We start from the raw sequence: 27530 nt of genomic DNA on the forward strand, positions 1-27530 counted from the left end.
TCCTTTTGGATTGACTCATTTGATCTCCTTGCTATCCAAGGGACTCTCAAGAGTCTTCTCCAGCACCGCAGTTCGAAAGCATGAGTTATAGAGGCATAGATAGGCAGCATTTTTATCAAGCACTTTATTTTTTTTTTAGGGCACTTTTAGGTTTACACAGTTGAGAGGAAGATGCAGAGACTTCCTTTGATCTTACACATTCATAACCTCCCCTTTAATCAACATAACTCACCAGAGTGGTACAGTTGTTACCAAGAGTGACCCTGCACTGATGCATCATAAGCACTCAGAAGTCCATCATTTCTCTTTTTTTAAAAAAATGATTTACTTGTTTTTGGTTCTGCTGGGTCTTCATTGCTGCACGCGGGCTTTCTCTAGTTGCGGCGAGTGGGGGCTGCTCTTTGTTGTGGTGCACAGGCTTCTTGTGTTGGCATCTCTTTTGTGTGTGTGTGTGTGTGTGTGTGTTGGCATCTCTTTTTGCCAGCGCAGGCTCTAGGCTCTCAGGCTTCAGTCGCTGTGGCTCGTGGCCTCTAGAGCTCCGACTCAGTAGTTGTGGCCCCCAGGCTTAGTTTCCCCTTGGTGCGTGGGATCTTCCCGGACCAGGAGTTGAACCCGTGTCTCCTACATTGGCAAGCAGATTCTTATCCACTGGACCACCAGGGAAGTCCCCATCATTTATCTTAAGTTTCACTCTTCGTGTTGTACATTCTACTGCACAACTGTATAATGACATATATCTACCATTATTGTATTAGCATATAGAATATTTTCACCGCAGTAAAAATTCTCTGTGTTCTGCCTGTTCATCCGTTCCCCACCCCCGCCCCGCCCCTGGCAACCACTGATCCTTTTTATTGTCCCCGCAGTTTTGACAGGCAGTATTTTTCATTTATTTGATTTTGGCTACACGGATCTTCATTGCAATGTGTGGGCTTCTCTAGTTGCGGCCTGTGGGATTTTAATTCCCCAACCAGGGACTGAACCCACATCCCCTGCATTGGGAGGGAGATTCTTAACCTCTGGTCCACCAGAAAAGTCCCAGGCAGTATTTTTTTTAATTAAACTTTTTATTTTGAAATCTTTTTGGTTCTGTAGTTTCATGTGCAGATGTAGAAATAATACCGGGAGATTCTGTTTATCTTGTCACCTAGTTTCCCTCAGTGTAACATCCTGTAAAGCTACCCTATAATATTACAACCAGTGGCTCTACAGAACCATCCTTCCACTGCAAGATGTTGCTCTTTTTATAGCCACATCCACCTCTTCCCCTGCTCCCTATCCCCCATGTCTGGCACCCTGATCTGTTGTTCTCTGTTCTCCATGTCTTTCTTTTTTAAATTGGGGGGAAATTGCTTTACAGTGTTGTGTTGGTTTCTGCCATGATTATACACAAATCAGCCATGATTATACATATATCTCCATTTTTAAATACTATCATTTCAAGGATGTCATGTAATTAAAATCATAAAGTATATAACCTCTGAGAATGGCTTTTTTCACACATTGTAATTCCCTGGGATTCATCCAAGTTGTTGCTTATATCAATAGTTTGGCCCTTTTTATTTGGCGGTGCTCTGTGGTGTGGATGAACTGCAGTTTGTTTAACTATTCACCCACTGAAGGACATCTGACTTGTTTCCAGTTTTTTACTGTTATGAATAAAACCACTATAAACTTTCAGGTACAGGTTTGCACACAAATGCTGATGTGCAATTTTGCATCATGATAGAAGATTTACTGAACCTCATTCTGGGGAGGATAGACCCCAGAATGGTTTGATACTCAAGATAATAGGGAGAACTAGATGACGGTGAGTGAGGATTCTCAGGGAGAGTGGAAGAGTGAGAGGCGAGAGAGAGCCAGACACAAGGAACCCTTCAAAACAGAAATATTTAGGAGACAGACAGGAGAAGAAAGTGAAGGAGGCAGGGAAGTAGCAAGTGGAAAGATGGGAGAAGACCCAGGAAGCTGGCGCCCTGGAGCCTTAGAAGAGGGTGTTTCAAGAAGAAATGTCCAGTGCTGCCGGCTTCTCTTTGGTGGTTCTGGTGGAATGATGGGGGCTTAAGCCCCCTGGAGTGGGTGGAGGAGGATTGCGAAGTGGCCAGAGGAGATGGAGGGTGTAGACAACTCTCACTGGATGCTTGATGTTGAAGGGAAGAGAGATGAGAACATGGGTTCAAAGGAGGGTATCTAGAGAGACCTGAATGTGTGTAGCTGCTGGTGAGAAGGAGAGGTTGTGGGCACAGTGTGAGAGGGGCCAGCTGGTGGAGAGTGGCTTCTGCAGGAGCTGGAGAGGATGGAGAGAAGGCTGGCCTCAGGAGATGCACAGCCCATACCGTCACAGGGAGAAGTATGGATTCAGCCTGACCGCAGGATCAAATGCTTTTCAGTGAGGGGCTGGGGTAGGTGTCCAGGTCAGAGCTGAGAGGTTGACTGTGAGGACGGAGAGAAAGAGGCAGCCCTCTGGGTTATTTGGGAGGGAGGTAGTGTGCCTTGGGGGCCACTTAGGTGTGAGGGGGCCTGTCCTCCAGCTGGTGCCACGGCTGGACAGTGTACTACTGAGGATCGCAACAGTGACAGCTGATTGGAAAATGTAAACGTAGTCAGCTTCTCAAGAACTGCCCCCAACCCCTGACCCAAACCCAGATTGCACTGTCTATTGAGGATCTGAAAAAATAAGCACACAGGAGAAAAAGCAGGAGAAGCCCAAGCACAAACAGGTTTGTGGCATTTGTTGGGTGTGGTTGGGGAAGACTCAGTAACATGATTTCCAGAGGGGTCATTGCCCTTTGGATTAGAGTCATCCACGAGTAAGAGAGAAGCCCAACCTAGCAGTGGCTTAAACAGGCTAGAAGTTTATTTCTGTCACATGGGAGTCCAGAAAAAGGCACCCTACAGTGTGACAGTGGCCGTGTTCTACCAGGTCCCCAGAGGCCCAGGATCTAGCCAGTTTTTTGCCCTGCAGTGCCTAGGGCCTGGCCCTTGTCCTCATGATCTGGGATGGAAGCTGGACTTCCCACCATCATCTTCTTGTTCTAGGAAGCAGGATGGAGGATCGGACAAAGAAGGAGATCTCATACTGGGTAGTTTTTAGGAAAACTTTCCCCAAACTCCTATTGGCCAGAACTTAGACATTCACTAGCTGCAAGAGTGGAGAAGGCAATGGCACCCCACTCCAGTATTCTTGCCTGGAAAATCCCATGGACGGAGGAGCCTGGTAGGCTGCAGTCCATGGGGTCGCGAAGAGTCGGACACGACTGAGCGACTTCACTTTCGCTTTTCACTTTCATGCATTGGAGAAGGAAATGGCAACCCACTCCAGTATTGCCTAGAGAATCCCAGGGATGGGGGAGCCTGGTGGGCTGCCGTCTGTGGGGTCACACAGAGTCGGACACGACTGAAGCGACTTAGCAGCAGCTGCCTGCTGCAAGAGTGGCTGGGAAATGTAATCTTTCTTTTGGGACCATGTTTCTAGCCCCAAATCTTGGGTTATAGTAGAAGCAGGAGAGAATGTATATCAGGGCATGGCCAACCACTTTTGCCATCAGGGCCTTGCAGTGGGTCTGGCTTTTAAGGGTGAAGTCACAGCAGGATGCTGAGTTCACCTTCCAAAAAGACTGCTTTTCTTTCTTCAGGAATGGACAATCAGACTGTCTTGGCCGTCCAGTCATTGTTGGATGGCCAAGGAGCAGTTCCTGATCCAACAGGCCAGAGTGTCAATGCACCCCCTGCTATCCAGCCACTGGGTGAGTATCTGCTTAGGTTCATCAGCAGGAAGGGTAAGGGGCTTCCTGTGAAAAACAGGTGGGGCTGATGGGGGTGTGTGGGAGTGAACTGCCCACTGTGGTCCCCAGGTTGTCCTCCGGTGTCTGAACTGTGTCCCCTTCCTCCCAGCCTGGATCTTCAGGCTCAGACCTTTCTCTGCTTAGCTCTGAGGCCACTGGTCCTCAGTCCCTTAGTAAGTGTGGGGATCATGACAGAGAATGACTAGGAGCCCTGATGTTTGTGCCTTTGACCCAGAGTAGCTCCTCAGCCTCCTCTCTATGAGGCTAAACATGAGTCTCTCCAATTTACGACTCAGGCTCTTGAGACAAGAAGAGGGCTTTCTTTAGAGCCCTGTGTGAGTCTGTGTGTTCATCTATTCATGCTACACAGATTTTTGAGTACTTGGGAACCATGCTGGGGACAGAGAGATATGCACCTAGTTTGAATCCTTGCTCCTGAAGTTTGGCTCTGTGACCTTGGGCAGATGAATTAACCTCTCTGTGCCTCAGTTTCCACGTATGTACAATGAGGATGATAGTCCACCTCATAGTAATCTTGTGAGGGTGCTTGGGATTTGGTTTTACCTGTGGTAAAATAAGAAATGCAAGTTTCTTGTAATTTGTACACGATTAAAGTTTCCCTGTGGTATGAAGTCCCAGTGACTCAGACCCCTTCTTCTGTTTGGCTCTGCCGCTCTCAGCATGGGGTCCAAGATGGCTGCTCCAACCTCCCACTTTCATTTCCACACTCCAGCCAATAGGAAGGGAGGAAAGAAGGAAGTGGAAGTCATACCCCTTCGTTTCAAGAGAAAATTGTATAGACAGAATACGTCTTCTCTTATCCTATTGGTCAGAGTTTAGTCACATTACATGTCTAGCTGTAAAGAAGTCTGGGAGATATGTTCTTTAACTAGATGGCCATGTTTCTCACTAAAGTTTATATTGTTTAAGGAGGAAGAGTGAATATTGAAAACTTTGGCACACTACGTAGCCTGTGGTGGGCCTTCAGTTATGGGTGGTGGTAACTGTAGCTAATCTTTCATTTAGTTTTACAGGCATTCAATAGACATCCACTGAAGGCTTCCTATGTGCCCAGAAATATTGTAGTTATGGTGATAAATAAGAATATTTCCTTCCCTTACAAAATATGTTGGTGATGGGGAAAATGTGATGAGAGGCTTGCTTAGAGGAAGGAACTGGGAACATTGCTTTAGGAGGGCTTCCTGGAGGAGGTGACATATAGGCTGACATATAGGCTGAGCCTTGCAGAATGAGTCATTCTGGAAGAGGCAGCTTGGCAGGGGGAGCAGGGGATGCAGAGGCACCCAAGAGTGTGATCATGCAGCCCATTTGGGGACTGGTGAATAAGTAAATTCAGGCAGGATAAAGATTCTGACTGTCCCAACCTTGAAGCGAAGCCACCTTACTATTTCCTGATTTCTGATTTTTGTGATACCTGTGTGAACCTGGCTGGATATTCCCAAAGGTACTGATGTGATTTGAAAGCTCATAGGAAGCACAGAGTTGATGCTTGACCCTCAAGCACTGAGTGATGGAATGCCATTAGTGTGCCTTTCTCATGGTCCAGCCATGGGCCTTCCATTTCTCACTGATGCCCTCTCCGTTTTTATTGCTCTTTTCCTGTTATTTCTCTCCTGCTACTCTGCGGGTGTGACCCTTAGATGATGAGGATGTCTTTCTCTGCGGGAAGTGTAAGAAACAGTTCAACTCGCTTCCAGCATTTATGACCCACAAGAGGGAACAGTGCCAAGGGAGTGCCCTGCCCTTGGCCACAGTCTCACTGGCCACCAACAGCATCTACACACCTTCGGCAGCACCCTCAGCCGTCCAGCAGGCCCCGCCTCCTCCCAATCGCCAGGTATTCATTCATTCGTTTTGTTCATTCAGCTATTCAAGTCTTTTTTGAGCGCCCGCTGTGTGTCATGCTCTGTGTGGGCACCAGGGGTGCAGGAGTGGACAAACAGACCAGGTCACTGCTATCGTGGCTAAAGGTAAGATAGACACCACCCAAAAGATGTGTTGAGATGGACTTCTCCCAGGACCAGTGCAGAGGCGGGGTACCAGGACAGGGCTGGGAGGTTTTGCCTTTTTGTATGTGATGCTCAATGGGATGAGGTCTGAGAAAAGGTGGCATTTGTGCAGAGACCTTGGGAGGTGAGAAATAGTCACGCAGCTTCTTGGGGAAAGAGTATGCTGGGGGCAGATCAGCAAGTGCAAAGGCCCTGAGGCAGGAGTGTGCTGGGTTTATTCTAGGAACAACAAGGAGGTGAGAGTGGCTGGAGCTGAGTGAGTGAGGAGGAGGGTAAGAAGTGATAAGGTCAGAGAGGCAATAGGGAGACCCTGGCAAATCATGTGGTGTCTACTCTGCTTGAGATCAGAGCCATGGGAGGGTTTTGGGCAGGAGAGGGATATGGTCTGATTTATGGAGAAGGAAATGGCAACCCCCTCCAGTATTCTTGCCTGGAGAATCCCATGGACAGAGGAACCTGGCAGACTACAGTCCCTGGAGTCACAAAGAGTCGGACACAACTGAGCAACTAACAACAACAGCAACAAATACTTCAATTAGATCACTGCAGCTGCTGTAGAGACCAGATTTTTTGTTGTTGTTCAGGAAATAACTTTTTATTTTATACTGGAGTCCAGTTGATTAACAACATTGTGTTACTTTCAATACAGCAAAGTGATTGAGTTTTACATATACATTTATCTATTCTTTTTCAAATTCTTTCCCCATTTAGGTTGTAACATAGTACTGAGCAGAGTTCCCTGTGCTATAGGATAGGTCCTTGTTGGTTATCCATTTTAAATATAGCAGTGTGTACGTGCCAATCCCAAACTCCTTAACTGTCCTTTCCCCAACCCTTACCCCAACAGATTTTGATGAGAGTCAAGAGAAAAGTCCAGAGACCCACTGGGAGACTACTGTATAAATCCAGCAGTGGGTGGTGGTGGGTCGCTTGACCAGGATAGTAGCAGTGGAGTGGAGAGAAGGGATGAGACTTTAGAAATATTTTGAAAGTGGAATTGGCCGAGGCAGTGGCTGGATTGGATGTAGGGTGTGAGATTAAGAGGAGGCAAGTGTGCCCAGAGTTGGAGTTGCCATTAACTGAAGTGGGGAGAACACGGAGGAGATTTGGAGTTCAGCTGCTCATGCTGAATTTGAGATGCCCACTGGACCTTTAAGTAGAGGCGATGAAAATGCAGACAGATAGACAAGTCTAGAGGTCAGGTAACCACGCTGGGGGTATCTGGAGAAGCTTCCAGAGTCCTCAGTGAGGAACACAGTTCTAGAGCAAAGACACCGTGGATGGGAGCTCAGAGGGATTAAAGAATCCCCATAAAGGGGGCTGGGCTTGTCCCAGGATGCCAAGTCAAGGGGTTAGATTTCCCTTTGACTTCTTCTTATCTCTTTCTTCCTCTAAAATGAGGAGTCTCCAACTTCTGGGATCTAATGCCTGATGATCTAATAATAATAGAAATAAAGTGCACAATAAATTTAAGGCTCTTGAGTCATCTGAAACCACCCCCCTGCTCCATACCTAGTCTGTGGAAAAATTGTCTTCCATGAAACTGGTCCCTAGTGCCAAAAAGGTTGGGGACTGCTGCTCTAAAACATTAATCTTCCCCTGTGGTTGTATACACATAATTCCTGCCATCAGGATAAACATGTCCACCCCCAGATCCCTAGGACACTGTGCACTGAAACTTTTCAAGTTGCCACAGACGTTTCCTAACACAGAACATAGTCATTTTTCTCACTTCTTGATTATGAGTTTCGTTTAGTAGAAGATGTTCCTTCTCTCCTGACTCCCTTTTTATTTTCAATAGGAGAGAGGGAAATTCTTCCAGTCCTGGGCAAGGAGAAAACCTTAGCACAGAATCAATGGGTTAGGGGCAAACCCAAATCCCTCTGCCTAAGTGAGCTGGATGGACATGGAAATGATTTCCCATTTTTTTGTCCCAGGCTAATGCATGTGACATTGTAAAAATACGTGTCACTGCCTTTCGTGGTAGTGACATGGGGTGCATCCCTAACCTGCCCAGGCTGTCCTTGCTTGGTTGAGGGCAAGGACTTCTGTTGAAATCGGGGGCTCATTTGCTGCTGTCCCCAGGGGTCCTATAGACAGGTGACTTAAGAAGATGCCAGAAAAGGCAACAAGTAAACAAAACACCCTTGCATTTACAACGGGAAAGTCACTGCGTGTTTGACACCGTCTTGTAAGGTCTGCCATGCATCTTTGCTGTTAACCTGAGAGCATATTATTATATTTTCACATCCTTACTGATGTACCCATAGGAGTTATATAGTAGTATTTTTTGGATTTTTAAAGATGAGAATATATAATGTACATATTATTATAAAATTTAGTTTTCCATGCAGTACCTCTTACTTGCCGTCTATAGTATTCTAGCCATGACTGTATTACATGTTTTTAAATCTAGCCTCCTATTGATGGACATCGAGGTTATTTCCAGTTTTTCACTATTAGAAAAAAGGCTGTGCAGAGTACTCTTTTTTTTTATGGTCTCCTTGTGGACAGGTGTGAATGTTTCTCTAGGCCAGAGATCAGGAAAGATTGTTGCTGGATTATAGGTTATAGGCATTGCGGGGAGGTGTAACTTACTCTCCCCGTTTGATAGATGAGGAAATGCAGGTTGAGAGAGGTGGTGTGACTTTCCCAGGGTCGTGTGACAGGGCGCAGTAGCAGAGGTGGAGATGTGGGACTCCAGACCCAGATCTTTTCTACCATGCCGTCTCCTTCCTTCCAGAACGTCAGAGATGTTCTTTCCGTCTTTCTCTCACTGTCCAGATCTCCACGTACATCACAGTGCCCCCATCCCCGCTGATCCAGACCCTGGTGCAGGGGAACATCTTGGTAAGCGACGACGTGCTCATGTCTGCCATGTCAGCCTTCACGTCCCTGGACCAGCCCATGCCCCAAGGCCCCCCATCTGTGCAGGTAAGGAGGTGGCCAGTTTCTTATAGGATCTTGATTTTTGGTCTGCAAGTTGATTCCTGCAGATTCAGAATCTTGTAGAAAGAAGGGGGCTTGACCCCAGCTCTTCTTCAAGCTAAGGAGGACTGTCTGCTCTCCCTTGGCCAGCCCTCCTGTGGATGGGGAAGCTGATGTGTTCAGCTGGGACCCACAGCATGACTTTGAGGTTTCATAGCCATAGTCCAGTTCTTCTGACTCATACTTTTATTCTTTTGTAAAGAATTACTGTATTTTTTTAAATTTTGTCTGTGTTGGGCCTTCCGTGTTGTGCGCACAGGCTCTTCTCCGGCCTTCGAGACTGGGGGCTACTCTTCAGTCGTGGCGTACAGGCTTCTCACTGCAGTGGCTTCTCTTGCTGCAGAGCACAGGCTCCAGGGTGAGCGGGTTTCAGCAGATGCGGCTCGAGGACTCAGAAGTCAGGGTTCCTGGGCTCTAGAGCTCAGGCTCAACAATTGTGGCACATGGGTTTGCTTGCTAAGCGGTATGTAAGATCTCCCTGGATAAGGGATCAAACCTGTGTCCCCTGCGTTAGCAGGTGGATTCTTTACCACTGAGCTACTAGGGAAGCCCTTCTATTTTTATTCTTTGCAAAGTGTTCCATGTCCATTAGAAAAACACTAGAAAGTACACAAAAGAAAAGTTTTTTTTTTAATTTAATTATTCTTAATATCGAAAGAGACAGGGCAACCGACTGAATTTGCAATTCTTGGTTGGATTCTAGATAGGGTGTGGGGGTTTGGGGTGAGGGAGGCCTTAAAGGCCTTATTGGGACACTTAGGGAGATTAGAATATGGAGGAATTTGAATATTTTAGATAATAGTATTACATCTGTTCAATTTTCTGTGTGTTCATCCAGTTGTTACATAGGAGGATGTCCTTGTTCTTAGGAGATGCATCTGAGTAATTTTAAGGAATCAAGTGTCATATTTTTAGCTTACTATCAAGGGGCTTAACAAAACGCAGGTATATATGTGTGTATATGCACACACACACGTGCACTGCAGATGCGGCAAGATGGTAACAACTGGTGAATTAAATGATGTAGAAACAGCATTCATTGTATTCTGTTTGCAACCTTTTTGTAGGTTTGAAATTCTACAGAATAAAAATTGGAAAGTCAAACAAGCACTCTTACTCCCTCCACCGAGAGAAAACAGTAGCAAAATTTTGGTGTCTGGATTTCCTGACCTTCGAATGCAAATAGAAATAGCTTTTTATATAAATATGTTTAAAACATGCACATCTGTATAAATGGATCTTATACGCACTGTTCTGGAACTTGCTTTCCTTACTTTGCGCACTCGGTCGTATCTGACTCTTTGTGATCCCATGGACTGTAGCCCGCCAGGCACCTCTGTCCATGGAATTTTTCCAGGCAAGAATACTGGAGCCTGTTGCCATTTTCTGCTCCAGGGTGTCTTCCTGGCCCAGTGATTGAACCTGAGTCTCTTCTATGTCTTGCATTTAGCAGGTGGATTCTTTACCACTGCACCACCTGGGAAGCCCTTTCTTACTTTGCCTTTTGTTTAACATCATTTCCTATCTATGCCTACAACCCTACATCAGTATTTACTGAAGTGTTCCTCGGAACAGTGGCTCCTTGGGATTTTCCAGTAGAAAAAGGATCATTGGTCCAAGCAGCCTGAGGTGGAAGCATTGTACTTCTTCCCTTGCTCTGTCCCTGGGTTTTTCCTTCAGTAAATACTTCAGAAATACTTTTGATTTTGTCAACCCTGATTTTTCCCCCTACATATTTGACCGTGGAGCCCAAGGAACAGCAATTAAGAGAAGCACCCTTTATTGAATACTGATCAGCACCATCACTGTAACAGCCACAAAGGATTCTGTCCCATTCCAGGTGGATGGACCATCCCCTGTTTAGCCAAACTTCCAGTGGGAGGACATGTAGTCGTTGCCAGTTTTGCTATTATAAAAATGACAAGTAACATCTGTGTATGATTATCTTTGCCCACCTGGTTGATTTTTTTTGTAGAATCAATTGCTAGAAGTCAGTGGCTGTGTTTCAAGGATCCATAGCCACCCACACATTGCGTGACTCTCTAGAAAGACTCCCAGGACTCAGGATGCTTGTGCTCTTGGCTGGTTTAAAGTAGAAGGATACACAGCAGGACCAGCAAGGAGGGAAGACCCAGCAACTGGAGTCTGCAGGAAATCAGCATTCTTCCAAGTCTCCAGCTTTCTTTGCCTCAGGAAAGTGGGGAGAGGCTGCTCGGGGGGCACACGGCATTCTCCAGCAGTCAAGAATGCCCAGAGTTTCTGCCAGGAAAGAACACCATTGACTCTAAGGCCAGGGCTTCTGTTGAGGATGTCATGTAGGCTTCCAGCCACACAGCGCAATTCCAGATACCTAGGTGGGAAGGAGTTGTTCACCATAAATCACATTGTTGTGCAAACTGTCTAGGTAGTTGGTACACTAGGGCCAGTGCCCCAGGTGGGTAAAATAGCCTCATCACCATAGGGAACCTGCAGGACTTCCCTACAGTCCAGTGATTAAGACTCCGAGTTTCCAAGGCAGGGGGCATGGGTTTAATCCCTGGTCCACATGACACACAGTGCAGCCAAAACAAACAGAAAACCAGGGAACCTTCTTCAAGGCAGGTTCTCAGATGCCAGTTCAGAGCCAGTCCTACAAGCAAGCCCTTCTAAAGACAGCAACATTAGGCCCGCGCTATGAGCTCATTTCTGCACAAGCTGGGCCATTTCTGCTGACCTTCATAGAGAAAAAGGGCAGCAATACCAGACTGATGGCTCCTTGGAATTCTCCCATGATTTGGTTTCCATGCCTGCTCTCTGCCTTTTCCTCTCTTCTTCCCACATGACTGGCTAAGGCAAGTATCCTTCCCTGCTGATAAATCAGACAGCTGGTCTCAAGAGGCTATGACAATTTAATTTTCTCTTGTGATTTCAGAGTAACCTGAATATGCATCCTGCACCAAACTACCTGGCCCAGCCTCCACCTCCTCCTCCGCCTCCTCCACCGCTGCCCCCGCCCCCTCCCCCCCAACCCCCGCCACCCCCACCCCAGAGCCTGGGCCCCCCTGGGCGTCCCAACCCTGGCGGGAATGGCGTGGTGGAGGTGTACAGTGCCGCGGCACCCCTCACTGGGAGTGGAACGGTAGAGATCCAAGCACTGGGAATGCAGCCCTACCCACCCCTGGAGGTGAGCAGAAGCTGGGGCTTGGGGTGAAGGGGGAAAAGCTGGTCATAGTCGTCACGGGTAACCTGAGCCTTTTCTGATGCCAGACATACTGTGGAGCCTTTTCTGATGCCAGACATACTGTAGGGGCAAAACCAGCTCAAGCTATCATATGTGTGAAAGTAAAATGCACCCCATGAGAAGGTGGAATGAAGCAGGGGTTGTAGCAGAAATACAAGCTGCCCTCAGAGAGTACTCAGAACAGTCAAGAAAATGCTTGCCTTAGGGGAAAGGATTCCAAAATTATATATGTGAGTGTCTCATATGTTGTAACAAGCTAAGTGTATCAGCTGTGACTGTAAGAAATACAGTATTTGGGGAAAGTGTTTATTGTTCTTACGTCTGTGGTGGTCAGCTTGGCAACTGCTGATCTTGGCCAGGTGCTGCCACATGTCTGGAGGTTGGCTGACTGGCTGCTGCTCTAGAGTGGCCTAGGGTGGAATAATCAGGTGGAGTGACCCAGCTCTCCTCCACACATCTTTCCGTCTCAAGCAGGCTCCCCAGGCATGGTCTCACCGCAGTGGTGGATGTGCAGTAATGCAAGCGGAAATGCTCAAGACTTCTTGAGGCTTAGGCTTGTAAGCGACATAGGGTCACTTCTGCTGGTGAAAGCAGGTCACAAGGCCAGCTTAGGTTGAAGGAGTACGGAAATAGATGCCACCTCTCTATGGGAAAAACTGCAGGTCACACTGGAAAGGGCCTGGGTACCAGAAGAAGTAAAGAATCGAGGCCATTCAGTCAGTGTACAGGCATACCTTGCTTCATTGCACTTTGCCAGTATTGTGTTTTTTGTCGAGCAAGGCTATCCGTGCCATTTTTCCAACAGCACTTGTTCCCTTTGTGTCTCTGTGTGAAAAGTTTGGTAATCTTTACAACATTTCAACCTTTTTCTTTGTCATTGTATCTGTCATGATGATCTGTGATTTTTGATGTTATTAGTATTACTTGCTGAAAGCTCAGGTGTGGTTGGCATTTTTTTTAGTAATAAAGTCAAAAAAGTTTCCTTTAATTAAGATACATACATTTTTTAGGGTGTAATGCTATTGCATACTTAACAGATTACAGGATAGAGTAAATGTAACTTTTTTTTGTAAACAACTTTTTTTCATAAACATAACTTTTATATGCACTGGAAAATAAAAAAAAACTCTTGTGTGACTTGCTTTATTGTGATGTTTGCTTTATTGCAGTGGTCTGTAACTGAACCCACAATACCTTCAAGGTGTGCCTGTGCCATATGTACCATATTAATTTCTGGCTGAAGAGTTTCGAACCACAGGCAGTGTACTCTCAAGGCACTGAGACTTCAGAACCATGCCAGGCACAAGTGCTAGGGGGCATGGTTATGACAGAAGGAGCCTGCCTGCACTTGAGGTCACATTATCTCAGACTCACTCTAGAATCCAGCCATACAGACATTCTATGCTAGGTAGTCTCTCTGGAAAGAGAACTAGACTGGAGGAAAATTCCACCACCAGCCATGTAATGTTATACCCTGCAGGGGGATTTTCCCTACCCTGGGAGAATAAAGCAAGGACTTGGCTGAATTTTTAAAAAATTAATACATGTGTATGTATGGCTGAGTCCCTTTGCTGTTCACCTGAAACTCTCACAACGTTGTTTGTTGATCAGCTAATACCCAAATGCAAAATAAAATTGAGTCACCAATTGATCAGTAAAAATGACTTGTAAATTTTGTATTTAAATAAATAAATATTATTTAAATTTTCAAAAATAATTTAGCTAGTGAGATGCTGAGAGGATGATGGTGGCCTCATAGACAGAGGGGCCAGCATAGGAATAGCCACTGTTATTTATTTTTCATGTAGACAAAGAGTGCTCTCTGAAAACAGCCTGAATCGTCTTTGATTTTGCATCCTTGGCACCTAGCAGAGACCTTGCCTGTGGGACACCCATAGTCGGTATCTGAAATAGGGTGCTTTGTCCTGTTTCAGAGAAGAGACTCTAGAATGGGAACTTCCCTTGTAGAGCTGTGAGGATAATGAGAACTAACCCAGTGGCAGCCATATCATTGCTCAGGAATGACCTGGATGATGGGTGAATTCATTCACTGTGACAAATACTGAGTGCTGTATTGGTCAGGAAAATTGAAACCACTCTAGGTATTTCTAACAGAGGGATTTAATATAGGAAGTTAAATCTGTAGGGCTGATGGAAGGGCTGGAGTAGTTAAAGTCAGGTTTGGCAAGAACTACTCGTTTTCAGGGTCACTGTTGTGGCTTGGCCCTTGTAACCAGGACACTGTACTTGGTGAGAAAACTGTAGGATTCTGTGGCTGAGGTTTCAGCTGCCCTGCCATCCTTGGGGCTGGTAATCAGGAGGGGAATGTAGGGTTCAGTTTGCCACTCCAAAACTCATGACTGCTAACCTGCCTGTCTCCCAGAATGGCTGCCAAGGAGAACAGTTTCTACCTCCCTTCTGCCTTCAAATCTCATGTAGATGCTTCTCATGGGCAGAACTTAATTTGTGTTCAGAACTGTGCTGGCAGGGGTGCTTGAGAATGTGGTTTCAAGCTTGCCACCTCTGGATTTCAGGGGAGAGCATGGGCGGGTGTAGGAAGGTGCCAAGGGCCGACAGGCAAGACCTGGCAGAAGCACCTAGTGGTGCTGTATTAGATGCCTGAGACCTCCCTAATTGAATTCATTCATTCAGCAAATGTTTATTGAGTGCCCACTCTGTGCCAGGCATGGCTCTAGGCCTGGGAATAGAGGAAGAAACAAAAGCAGAGCAGAAGTCCCTGCCTGCATGAAACTAGGCAGATAATAGCGTAAGTAAGTAAAATGCATAATTTATTAGATAATGATGCATCTAAGGAGGAAAATGAAACAGAGGAGAGGAAGTGGAATTTTGGTTAGGGCAGCCTAGGAAGACCAATGAATGATAGGTAGATGATGGAATAAATGAATTCTTTACAATACCCCAGTGTCATGATGTGAGCTTAGTGGTCACTGAGTTTGGGTGGCTCAAAATTCCTTTGGTAATTTCTCGTGGCTTCAGGCTTGATTCCTAGTCAAGGGATGCCTGCTGGTGTGACATCAGGCAGAGTTGGTTAAGAAGTGGAGTTGCTGGTGAGGGCATAGACCCTTCTGACTTCCTAGTTCTTCTGTGCAAGAAGTCTGCTACTAACAACAATAATAATGGCCATCACAACAGCTGATGTTGACTGGGTACTTACTACTTGCCAGGCCCTCTTCTAAGCTCTGTCCTCATACAGGGTTGCTATAATTGGCCCCATTTTACAGATGCAGAAACTGAGACAGAAGTTAAAAGACTCGCCCAAGGTCACTTAAATGATAAGCGGCAGAATCAGGATTTGAACCCAAGCAGCCTGGTTCCAAAGCTGCTTCTAGCCTGCTGGCTTCATGGAGTTCTATTCAAAGGGGTCTTGGGAGTGACTGGGGGGACTGAGTGAGGGGGAGGAGTTAGGGTGGTGATGTAGCTGTGGGTGGCTGAGATCAGCCAGGGCCACAGTGAAGGTCCCACCACCTGGGGCAGCTCTTCCCCCCTTCCCAGGGCACTCTCCCTGACTCTGCTGTCCTTGTAGGTGCCAAACCAGTGTGTGGAGGCTCCAGTATACCCCACACCCCAGGTGTACAGTCCCGGCAAACAAGGGTTCAAACCAAAAGGACCAAACCCTGCTGCCCCTATGACCAGCGCCACCGGGGGCACAGTGGCCGCCTTTGACTCCCCACCATCACTGAAGACCCGACGGACCAAAGGTTCCAGTGGACTCCCAGAAGGTGGGCACACAGCCTGTCATGGCATCTCTCCTCAGCATGGAGGTACCTGTCCACAGGCTGCGTGGTTCCAGTCTTCCCTGTTGTGATAGTTAGGATTAAGTTTGGTTGCATGTAGTGGAAAATCCAAATGAGGAGTGACTCCAAAATGGTAGAATTTTGTTGGTCTGTGTAAAACAAGTCCAGAGACAGGCAATCTGGAGTTTGTATGCCTATATAATCACCAGACACCCACATTTCTTCTATCTTTCTGCTCCATCATTCCTAGAACATGACTTTTGTTCTTGGGTGCCTCATTGTGTAAGATGGCTGCTGAAGCTCCAGTCATCAAATTTCATATTCCAAGCATCTGGAAGAAAGATAAAAAAAGCATCCCCCAGCTCCCAGAAGTTCTAAGCATGATGCTTTTGCTTACATTTCATTGGTTACTAAGTCACATGACCATATCTATCTCCAAAGGAAGCTGGGAAATGTCTCCCTTAGCCAGGAACATTGATGCTCCCATTATGTAGGGGATTTGTGAAGAAAGAAAAAGGGAAGAGTGAGTATTAGGCAGGCAAGCAGCGATGTCTGCCACCCTGTTAGAGATGCTAGGTATGTGGTTGGGGACGATGTCAGAAAGTAGTGGTAGTAGAGAAAGGCAGAAGAATTGAGAGTTTTCAGGGGCTTCCAGCCCCTTCTTTCCTTTCACAAATGTGTTGAGCATCTGTGTGCCAGGCTTGGTGTCAGAACTAGAAATCTAGCATCTTGGATCATGATTTCCTTACCCTTAGTTACTCACAGTTTAATGGGAGAGATAGGGAATAAATAAATATTTATGGGTCACTCTAGAAAGCAGATTAACAGAGTGCTATGATTGAGAATACTGGATAGAGACTGGAAAATGCTGCTGCCTATCTGTCTGGGGGTGAGAAGGAACAGTCTCTTGACTGTCTGAGGGACCAGCATTTTAGGCAAGGTGGAACAGCAGGTGCAAAGGCCCTGAGGTGGGACCATGTTTGAGGTCTTTCGAGGTTAGCCAGGAGTTCACTTCAACTAGATCATAAGAATAATAGGATTGGTAGGAAGTAGAGGATGCAGAGCCCCATAGGCCGTGGCAGAGAGGGTGGATTTTATCCTCCGGCAGAAGGGAGTCTTTGAGGAGTTTGCCCTGCTTTCCCAGCCAGAGCATGTCCTGGAATTTCTTCTCCCAGGCCCTATGAGAGACTTACCTGTGCTTCTTCCCCAGCCTGTCCAAGATATAGACCTCCTAGGATCTGGGCTATCTGGCCCTGGGTCTAGGGGTAGAGTGGCTGGAAGCTGCTCTTGCTGCCTACAGTTGTGTTGCCAGCCTCACCATCCCCTTCCTTGTCTTTTTCTGTGTGTGTCTTTTTTTAATTTTTCATCAGCTGCAGGGAAGCCAAAGGCTCAGAAACTCAAGTGCTCATATTGTGACAAGTCATTCACCAAAAACTTTGACCTGCAGCAGCACATCCGAAGGTAACCGGGCGTGGTGGGGCAGGTGGCCCCTGGGCAGCCCTGGCGGGGAGGTGGGATGGGGAATCCACCGCGGAAGCAGTGCTCCTTTCCCCGCCCCCTTCGCCTGGTGGTGACCAAGGGCCCCACTGGTCTGTCATGGTTCTCAGGCCTTCCGTCCAGCTCAGGGTGATGTTGCCCTTTTCTTCCTCAGTGGGAAGGATCTGTGGAGCCTGCCTGCCATGATAAGGAAGGTCCAAGGTGGGAATGGAGGAGCCGGAATTGACTTGAATGGCTAGAGGGAGGGCTTTGTCAGTGGGAGGCATGCCTCAGCCCTCACTTCTGTAGAAAGGCCTGACCTCGGGGTTAGCGATGCTCTATGAACGGGCCTCTGCAAGTTCTCTGCTCACTCAGTACTAACCATGACACCGCTTGTCCCAAAAACATGCAAGGAGCCCCTCTGGGCCTCAGGTTTTCCATTGTGAAGTGGAGGGGTGGTCTTGTTCGATGTTTCTCATAGAGTGGAACACTGGGACATAAGATGATTTTAGGTGGTTTGTGGATGTGGGTATTGAAAATTTCTGCAAGATATAGTGAGAAAAATTTTTTCAATTTCTTTGAGTCAGAGGAGAAAGCCTCAGTTAGGTGTGGTCTGTCTGTAACACCTCGCACAGTTTTGCTCATCTTTTATAACAGAGAGAAAGAGAAGGAAGGGAGGGAGGGGGAGTGCCCAAAATTCCAGCCATGGCAGGCAATAGCTTCTCTGTGGACCAGGGCCTACCAGCCTATTGAGATGTCTTAGATCACATCATTCCTTCTGGGGGGGCTGCCCTGTGCCTAGGAGAATGCTCAGCAGTATCCCTGACCTCTAACCACGAGATGCCAATAGCCCCTCCTCACTCCTCAGCTGTGGCATCCCAAAATGGCTCCAAACATTTCCAGATGTCCCAGGAGGGAAAATCGATCTCTGTTGAAATCCACTGGTCTACAACCAGTGCTTGTCAGTGGAACTTTCTGCAAAGATGGAGAGACCCCAGTAGGCTGTGTCTACAGGGCAGTGGACATATGGCTGCTGAGTACTTGAAATGTGACTGGTATGACTGAGAAACTGAATTTTGGTAACTTTATTTATTTTTGGCCATGCTGGGTTTTTGTTGCTGTGCAGGTGCCCTGGCTTCTCCTTGCAGTGATTTCTCTTGTTGCAGAGCACGGGCTTTCTAGGGTACTCGGGCTTCAGTAGTTGCAGCTCCCGAGCTCGAGAGCACGGGCTCAATAGCTGTGGCACCCGGGCTTAGTTGTTCCGCAGCATGTGGGATCCTCTTAGATCGGGGATCAAACCCGTGTCTCTTGTACTGGCAGGCAGTTCTTTACTACCGAGCCACCAGGGAAGCCTGAGAAACTGAGTTTTTAACTTGATTTTATTTTAATGAATTTAAATTTAAATAGTCCCATATGGTTTATGTCTGCCATAAGGATGATGCGTCTATATATCTTAATAAGATTGTTTTATGAATAATTTCATTTTTTGTTACTTGTGTTTATGACAAGCGGTTTTACATATATAATAACAACAGGAAGCTTCATTTTTAATTATTTTCAGTTCTTAAAAAGTGCATTGATTTGAAGGAAAGTTTTAAATAGTTGTACAAGTGCTGTGCTGTGACAGCTAGGACGTTTTCTCCTACAAATAACAGAAAATTCTCCACTTAAACAATTATTGTTCAGTCTCTCAGATGTGTCCAACTCTTTGCAACCCCATGGACTGCAGCACACACCAGGCTTCCCTGTCCTTCACCATCTCCCAGAGTTTGCTCAAACTCATGTCCACTGAGTCAGTGATGCCATCCAACCATCTCATCTTCTATCATCCCCTTCTCCTCCTGCCTTCAGTCTTTCCCAGCATCAAGGTCTTTTCGCATCAGGTGGCCAAAGTACTGGAGATTCAGCTTCAGCATCAGTCCTTCCAATGAATATTCAGAGTTGATTTCCTTTAGGATTGACTGGTTTGGTCTCCTTGCTGTCCAAGGGACTCTCAAGAATCTTCTGTAGCACCACAGTTTGAAAGCACCTTGAAACTGTTTTATCTCACAGTTTAAGATGGCCACAGAGAAGGTCCACTCCAGGGCTGGTTGATTCAGCCACTCAGTCTTGTCACTAGGAGCCTGGGGTGTGTCTGTGCTTGCCTGCCTCAGTAAGAGGGCTCGTCCTCACAGTCTCAGGATGGTGGCCCACAGCCTCCAGATGCTCTGCCCAGGGCTTCCTGGTGGTTCTGAGCTCCTGGACTGAGGTCACAGTCCCTACACGTGGGTGCTGACAAGCCTTGTTTTCCGCAGCCACACTGGTGAGAAGCCCTTCCAGTGCATTGCATGTGGCCGCGCCTTTGCCCAGAAGTCTAACGTCAAGAAACACATGCAGACCCACAAGGTGTGGCCTCCAGGACGCAGCAGTGGCACCGTCTCTCGCAACTCTGTGACGGTACAGGTCATGGCTCTGAACCCCAGCAGACAGGAGGATGAGGATAATACAGGTGGGTAGAAGTGACCACTGTACTGGGCAGCGTCTGGCTGGAGCATCCCTGTGCAGCCCTGGGGGTGAGCAGAGCCAGCACAGACAGCTCACGGAGGGGGTGTTCTGTGCAAGCAACATATGCCCCCTTTTCTCTGGCCTGCCAGTAGGAACTGGCCCTACTGTGTTGAGCCATTCTGTGCGTGCCTTCTGAATTCTTGTGAGCTCTAGAGAAGAACCCATTTCTTTCAAAACTCTTGTAATGCCTAGCACCTAGGGTTCAACCATTGAGCAAACATTTATGGAGGCTTACTGTGTGCCAGGGGTCTTCCCAGGTGGCTCAATGGTAAAGAATCTGCCTGCCAAGCAGGGGACTCAGGTTCGATCCCTGAGTTGGGAAGATCCCCTGGAGAAGGAAATGGCAACCCACTCCAGTATTCTTGCCTGAGAAATCCCATGAACAGAGGAGCCTGGTGGGCTATAGTCTGTGGGATCACAAAGAGTTGGATGCATCTTAGCGACTAAACCAGCACCATCACTGTTTGCCAGGCCCCTGGGCCTACAAACTTGAGGTCAGAGGCCCCTGTCCTCAGGGAGAGTGAGGGAGGAACAGCTAAACACATGATTGTACGAGGAGCTGGGCGGCATCGTGAATTCAGCTGGGGGTGGCAGTCAGGGTCGTTGACAACCTCAGAGCTGTCTAGAGTGTCTGAGGGGAAGGCCTGCAAGGGGTGACTTGAGGCAGTGGCTCTTCATCCATCAGAATGTAAGTGTTCAGTAGTTTGGCCCCTGGAATGGCTGTGTCCCTGCACAGCAGCTGAGCATGAATGCAGGGCCTCGGTACCATGTCCCACACTGAGCCCATGGTTGGTGGCAGGTGAATCCAGCAGAGCACAGGGGAGGGGTCCCAGGAGTCCTTCCCGGGTGGCGTGGCCCTCTGCCCTGCCCGTTCCTCTGCCTTTCTCAGTGACTTTCCTCCCTGGCTTTCTCCACAGGGTTGGGCCAGACCCTGTCGAGCGCCCCACAGCCCCAGGCCTTGCCCACAGCCGGCGAGGGAGAGGGGGACAAGCTGGAGGCCAAGCAGGTGGTCCTCATCGATAGCTCCTACCTGTGCCAGTTCTGCCCCAGCAAGTTCAGTACCTACTTCCAGCTCAAGTCCCACATGACCCAGCACAAGAATGAGCAGGTAGGTAAGGGGGTGGGAGCAGGGGAGGGGCACAGCCACTCGAGTCATGAGCCTTGGCTGATGCTGGGGTCTTGAACATGGCCTAGAAAGGGACAGGAGTGGGCCTCGGTTGCTCTGAGCTGCCATGTGACCGTGATGGGCTAAGCTTCCCCCTCCATCCTCCCTGGGTGGTGCCAGCTTTTTGGGCCATTACGGTGCTTGCCTGAGGGAGGAAGTCCACCTCTCAAGGGTCATATAATGAAGGAATCAGACACAGGAAGAATTCTTACCACTTTTGAGAAGATCTAGTGTGTAAAAACCCGCCTATGGGGATTTGAGACTACAGCCTTTTTTTTTTTTCAATTGAAGTGTGATTTACATGCCATAAAATTCACCAGTTTTAAAGTGTACGCTTCAGTAGTTTTTAATCTATTCATAATGTTATACAGCCATCACCCCTGTATTTCTAGAACATTTTTTTTTTGCAGAACTTTTTTATCACCCCAGAAACTTTATGCACATTAGTGTTCACTCGCCCCTACTCCCAGACTCAGGCAACCACTAACCCATTTTCTGTCTCTATTGATTTGCCTATTCTGGACATTTAATATTGGAATCATCTAGTATGTGGCCTTTTGAGATAATATTTGCATTCATGTTGTAACATGTATCAGTACTTTGTTCCTTTTTATTTTTGGATAATATTTCATTGTATGAATATAGCACATTTTGTGGAGAAGGCAATGGCAACCCACTCCAGTACTCTTGCCTGGAAAGTCCCATGGACGGGGGAGCCTGGTGGGCTGCAGTCCATGGGGTCGCTAGGAGTCGGACACAACTGAGCGACTTCACTTTCATGCATTGGAGAAGGAAATGGCAACCCACTCCAGTGTTCTTGCCTGGAGAATCCCAGGGACAGGGGAGCCTGGTGGGCTGCCGTCTAGGGGGTTGCACAGAGTCAGACACGACTGAAGCAACTTAGCAGCAGCAGCACATTTTGAATATCCTTTTATCAGTTGATAGACATTTAGGTTCTTTCTACTTTTTAGCTATTATGAATAATACTTTAGTGATTGTTGTGTACAAGTTTTTGTATGAACATGTGTTTTCAGTTCTCTTGGGTATAAACCTAAGAGTAGAATTACTAGGTTATATGGTAACTCTATTCAAAGTAATTTTTGTTAGTTATTTTTTCTCCCTATTAAAGTATCATATACCCAATATAGAATTGGGAAATTCAGAAAAGTCTGAAAAATATATACGTTCACATTTACTATTTATTATATGCTAAGTACCCTGCTAGAGGGCTTCCCTGGTGGCTCAACAATACAGAATTTGCCTGCAATGCAGGAGATGCTGGTTGGATTTCTAGGTCAGGAAGATCCCTGGAAAAGGAAATGGCAACCCACTGTGGTCTTCTTGCCTGGGAAATCCCATGGACAGAGGGGCCTGGTGGGCTACAGTCTATGGGGTGGCAGAGTCAGACACAACTTAGGACTGAGTAACAACCCTACTAAGGTTCCTCACATTCAGTACTTTACTTACTTCTCATAGCAACCTTAGAGATAGGCATTTTCAGTGTATCCAGATGAAGAAACCGAGGCTCGATCCATCCAGAGTCACACTGCCAGTAAGTAACTGAGGCAGGATTCAAAGCCAGTTCGTTTGACTCCAAACCCCTTGTCATAACCAGCTTACAGTATGTCCTCCAGGAATCCGGCACTCAGTGCAGTATGTTTTGTAGATTTCCTTTCCTTCCTCCTTTTTTTTGACTATGCCACATGGCTTGTGTGTTGTTAATTCTCTGACCAGGGATCGAACTCGTGCCCCTTGCAGTGGAAGCATAGAGTCCCGTCACTGAACCCCCAGAGAAGTCCCAACGGCGGCATTCTTTAAATCCCCTATTATTAGACATTTAGGCTATTTCCTGAGTTTTGCTATTACAAACAAAACCATGATGAATATTGTTGTAATCAAATCTTTGTCCACATCTCTTGATTTTTTCCTTATTATAGATTCTTAGCAGAGAGATTGATGGAGTTAAGTTAGACTATCCTTGGGGGGAAAAATCACCAAAAACTTTTATTCAAACTGGCTTAAACAATTAGGAAGTTTGTTATCTCACATAATAAGAAAACCCAAGATGGGGCAACTCAGGCCTGAGACAGTCAGTTGACTCAACCCTGCATCAAGGGCCCTGTGTCTTTCTAATTCTTGTCTCTACAGGGCATGGCCCTGTCCTCTGCTGGTGGTTCACCTGTGGTCCTGTGATGGTGGCCACTTTTTCTAGGCAGAAGACCAGACACAATATTATCCATGAACATAAAGGGGTTACATTAATAATATCTTCTGTATCTTCTTTAAGAGCAAGGAAACCTTGCCCAGAAGCCTTCTGTAGCCTTCTCATTGGTCAGAGCCCATGCACCTGCTCTATCATTTAGAAATGCATTGTTAGACTGCAAATAATAGATAACTGGCTTACTGGTTAGGATTTTTTTCTCTCTCACATCATAAGAGGTCCATAAGTAGGTAGTATTGGGTTTATCTAGTAGGATTCTCCTGGCTTTCTGCTCTGCTATCTTTAGCATGTGGCTTTCATCCTCAAGGCTGCAGAATGGCTGTCACACCTTCAGTCATCACAGCTGTATTCCAATTAGGATAAATGCAAAAAACAGAGGGAACTTCTCCTAGGAAGCTTTTGCCTTTGTGTCCAGGGAGTGATGCCCTCCCCAAAGATTACTGCCTACATACCATTGGCAAGAAATGGTCGCATGACTGACCCTCGATGTAAGGGAGCCAGAGGATCAAGTGTTTTAACTGGGCATCTTGCCACTCTGAGCAAATCAGGGTTCACTTTGTTAGGAAGAAGAAGCCTTCTTCCTTCTTTGTTAGGAAGAAGGGTTGGAATTGTATAGGCAACCCTGAGTGTGTCATGCAACTGTGACTGTTTCACAACCCTATGAGGAAGAGTGTCTGCATGCATTTGTGCTAAGTCACCTCAGTCATGTCCAGCTCTTTGCGACCCTGTGGACTATAGCCTGCCAGGCTCCCTGTCCATGGGATTCTCCAGGCAAGGATATTGGAGTGGGTTGCAATGCCCTCCTCCAAGGGGATCTTCCTAACCCAAGGATCAAACCCTCATCTCTTACAGCTCCTGCTTTGGCAGATGGGTTCTTTACCACTAGTACCACCTGGGAAGCCCCATAAGGAGTGTGTACTACTTATTAATGTATACCTTTTAAAATGTTAAAAGCATATCTTTCATACAAATAACTTAGTGCACTTGAATCAGGATTTTGCTTAATTCATTAATGGGGGAACTGGAAAAATGACAAAGCCGGTCAAAAGATGGTACGGAACACTAATACCTATATCTCTGTGTAACTGTGTCAGTAAAAAAAAGGAATCCTGAAATAAGAAGTTAGATACAAATCTGGTTTATGTCCTTCAGGGCAATAAAACCTCTGGAGTTTAAAAAAAAAAAAACCCTCTGGAGTTATCTTTTCTACATGACAAAAATAATTTACATTGGATCAGTTTTCTACAAGTTAACATTTAACTTTAGAGAGTCTAGGTTCTGATCAGTAATAAACAGTCAAAACAAGTGACATCACCCAGAGAGTGAGATGACCCTTAGCAGCTTAACTGTCTTCACCTAACTGCTTGCCAGGCAGCACTTCCCCAAGTGAGGTCCCCAGCCCAGTAGCTTCAGCATCAGGGTGCTTGGCAGGAATGCGCGTGTTCAGGCCACCCAGACCTGCTGCATCAGATTCCCTGGAAGTGGCCAGTCTGCTACTGTGATGCAGGCTCGAGTTGGAGAGCCACCATTCTCGCATAACATTGAAAGGATGGGATGCCATCTTTTCACATCTTTTCAAGATGTTATCATTCCAAGTTTTGGATAATTTTTTTAAAATATACCCAGTACATATAGTACAAGAGGGTTCCCTTTTCTCCACACCTTTTCCAGAATTTGTTGTTTGTATGTTTTTTTGGTGATAGCCATTCTGACCAGTGTGAAGTGGTACTTCATTGTGGTTTTAATTTGTGTTTCTTGGAATCTAGAAAAATGGTGCAGATGAACTTATTTGCAGGGTGGAATATAGACGCAAATGTAGAGAACAGGCTTGTAGACACAACAGGGGAAGAGGAGGGTAGGACAGATCGAGAGGGCAGCACTGACATTTAGACGCTGCCGTGTGTGAAATCGACAGCTAGTGGGAAGCTGCCGTGTGGCACAGGGAGCTCAGCTCGGTGCTCTGCGATGACTTAGGGTATGGCATGGGGATGGGGTGGGAGGGAGGCTTCAGAGGGAGGGAACACATGGATATATACGTGTTGACTTAAAAAGAAATGCACAATGTGAGAGTTAAGTTTTATTAGGGGCAAAATGAGGGCAGTTCTGGGAGGCAGCACCTCACATAGCTTTGAGAAGCTGCTCCAAAGAGGCAGGGAGGGAAAGGTCAGTATATATGAGATTTTGGTGAAGAGAGAGTACATGCAATCAAGCACATATTTTTTCCAGAAGATTTCCGCTAGGCTTGTGAAGCTTTTGCTAGTCACGAGGAACAGTCATCACCATGAAGGATTTTAGTGCTTTTTTAGATATAGGGAGATACAAGAATTAGGCTCATAAAATCAGCTCCTAAAAATACCTGAAGACCTGTCATACTAGTTTTTCCTCGAGCACAGAGTGCCTCATTTCTGCTTTCCACCCTGAACTCCTTTCAGGGGGTGGGTCAGCTGTAGCAGCATATGATTTAATCCTTGTAGAGGTAGATGGCAAGTGCCCATGGCAAGTGGCAATTTGTGGTTGACATGCATATAGCCGATTCACATTGTCCTACAGCAGAAATGAACACAACATTGTAGCAATTACGCTCCAGTTAAACAATAAATAAATTTTAAAAAATAATATGTATGGCAGAAGCCAATACAATATTGTAATTATCCTTCAATTAAAAATAAATGAATGAAGAAAAAATAATAATAAACCCAGGGCTCCTGCAGCAGGGGAGCAGGGGAACAGCAGTTGGGTCTTCCGTGAGCAGTTGGAGGTGGACACCACAGGGCAGGGGACCACAGTGGAGGCGGCTGTCTAACCTGCCCTCACCTGCCCTGCCTCTTCCCCCAAGGTGTACAAATGTGTGGTCAAGAGCTGTGCGCAGACCTTCCCGAAGCTGGACACGTTCCTAGAGCACATCAAGAGCCATCAGGAGGAGCTGAGCTACCGCTGCCACCTCTGTGGCAAGGACTTCCCCTCACTGTACGACCTGGGCGTGCATCAGTACTCACACAGCCTCCTGCCACAGCACAGCCCCAAGAAGGACAGCGCCGTCTACAAGTATGTGATCCCCCTTCCCCCTCCCCATAGGAAGCCCAGGGGTCCATTCCCTCGGTGGTTCCAACTGCTCAGGTCCAGTGGGACATTTCAAAGGGGAATCTGAGGCTTCAGGGTCCAGCCTGGGGGAGTGGGTTGTGTGCCTTGGCACTGAGCGGGGGGAAAATGTGGCTCCTCCTTGTATCATTCTTCAGCTTGGCAGACATGCAACCTTAAAAACAAAAAGTCTTAAAAAGGGAAGCCAATTTTTCCTTGTTCATAGTGGAAAAAAGATTTGTTTTTCCCTAAAGTAAAATATTATGAAAATAGTATTTTGTCTGATAATCTACACAATTTAGATTACACTTAGGATGGTACACTGATTTTTTTTTTTGGCTGCACTTGGTCTTGGTTGCCGAGCACTGGCTTTCTCTAGTTGTGGCAAGCGGGGACTACTCGCTAGTTGCGTTGTTCGAGCTTCTCATTGTGGTGGTTTTTCTTGTTGCAGAGCGTGGGCTCTGGGGTGCGGGCTTCAATAGTTGTGGCTCATGGGCCTAGTTGTCCCATGGCATATGGGAGCTTCCTGGACCAAGAATTGAACCTGAGTCCCTGCATTCATCGGCAGATGGATTCTTAACCACAAGACCATCAGGGAAATCCTACATTGATTCTTAAAAAACGCACAAGTGTGTATTTGAAAGCAAAAATCATAAAAATAAGATTGGTATGTTTTATAATCTATAGAATTTAGGTTAAAGTTGGAGCTATATGCTGATTCTTAGAGTGGGACAAGGAATGAATTAAATGTGTATTTTATTGGGGGTAATTTTTCTGACAACCCTTTACATGGCTGTAGTCTTCTGTTTCAGTCATAAAGAAGGTCCCTTTAGCAGAAACGATGAAGGGCTCCCTCCGTTTTGCCATATGCTTTTAGTCCTTAGAACTTCCGATCATTCTCTTTGGATCCATTGATCTTGTAATTCTCCTTGTCATTCTTGTTGGAGCTACTGAGCCTGTGTTCATCCTTGTAGAATCTCCCTTCCTCGAGAGCTTTCTGGCTCCTCCTCCAGAATCCCATTTGCTGATGGTATTGTCTAGCATCACTTCCATGATTTGGAGGAACCCCTCACTGTTGCTCTCCATTCATTTTGCTGTGCATTAGCCTTATGTCATTTGGGAGCAGCTGCCTCACAAAACCTAGCACATGGGGATAGGTATTAGTGGGGAGAAAAAATAGGAGTTTTTGTCCAGGGACGACTTCTAGTTCATTAGTGAATATTTTCATGTTAGAATAATTTTGCTTCTCCGTGCAGACTTGTATCTGC

The 27530-nt window shown here is 46.6% G+C and overlaps 1 protein-coding gene and 1 non-coding gene across 11 annotated transcripts in view; both read left to right on the forward strand.

The window, feature by feature from the left end:
- ZNF341 (zinc finger protein 341) overlaps positions 1-27530 on the forward strand; it is a 40559-nt gene that overhangs the window by 2871 nt on the left and 10158 nt on the right. For 2 of the 10 annotated variants that reach the window (XM_069548331.1, XM_069548333.1), the window contains exons 2-10: positions 3636-3746; positions 5447-5643; positions 8600-8749; positions 11715-11966; positions 15568-15805; positions 17149-17239; positions 19549-19742; positions 20716-20906; positions 26021-26229. In XM_069548331.1, the coding sequence (XP_069404432.1) occupies positions 3636-3746; positions 5447-5643; positions 8600-8749; positions 11715-11966; positions 15568-15805; positions 17149-17239; positions 19549-19742; positions 20716-20906; positions 26021-26229 (1633 nt within the window). Of the gene's footprint in view, positions 1-2630; positions 2721-3635; positions 3747-5446; positions 5644-8599; positions 8750-11714; positions 11967-15567; positions 15806-17148; positions 17240-19548; positions 19743-20715; positions 20907-26020; positions 26230-27530 lie in introns of those variants that run through there. The other 8 variants (XM_069548337.1, XM_069548339.1, XM_069548340.1 and 5 more) reach the window with 6 other exon arrangements.
- Positions 20050-20120, forward strand: TRNAG-GCC (transfer RNA glycine (anticodon GCC)). Its single transcript has one exon. It is a non-coding gene; the product is annotated as a tRNA-Gly (tRNA).

The sequence above is a fragment of the Ovis canadensis genome, chromosome 13 (genome assembly GCF_042477335.2).
Source record: "Ovis canadensis isolate MfBH-ARS-UI-01 breed Bighorn chromosome 13, ARS-UI_OviCan_v2, whole genome shotgun sequence".
Lineage (NCBI taxonomy): Eukaryota > Metazoa > Chordata > Mammalia > Artiodactyla > Bovidae > Ovis > Ovis canadensis.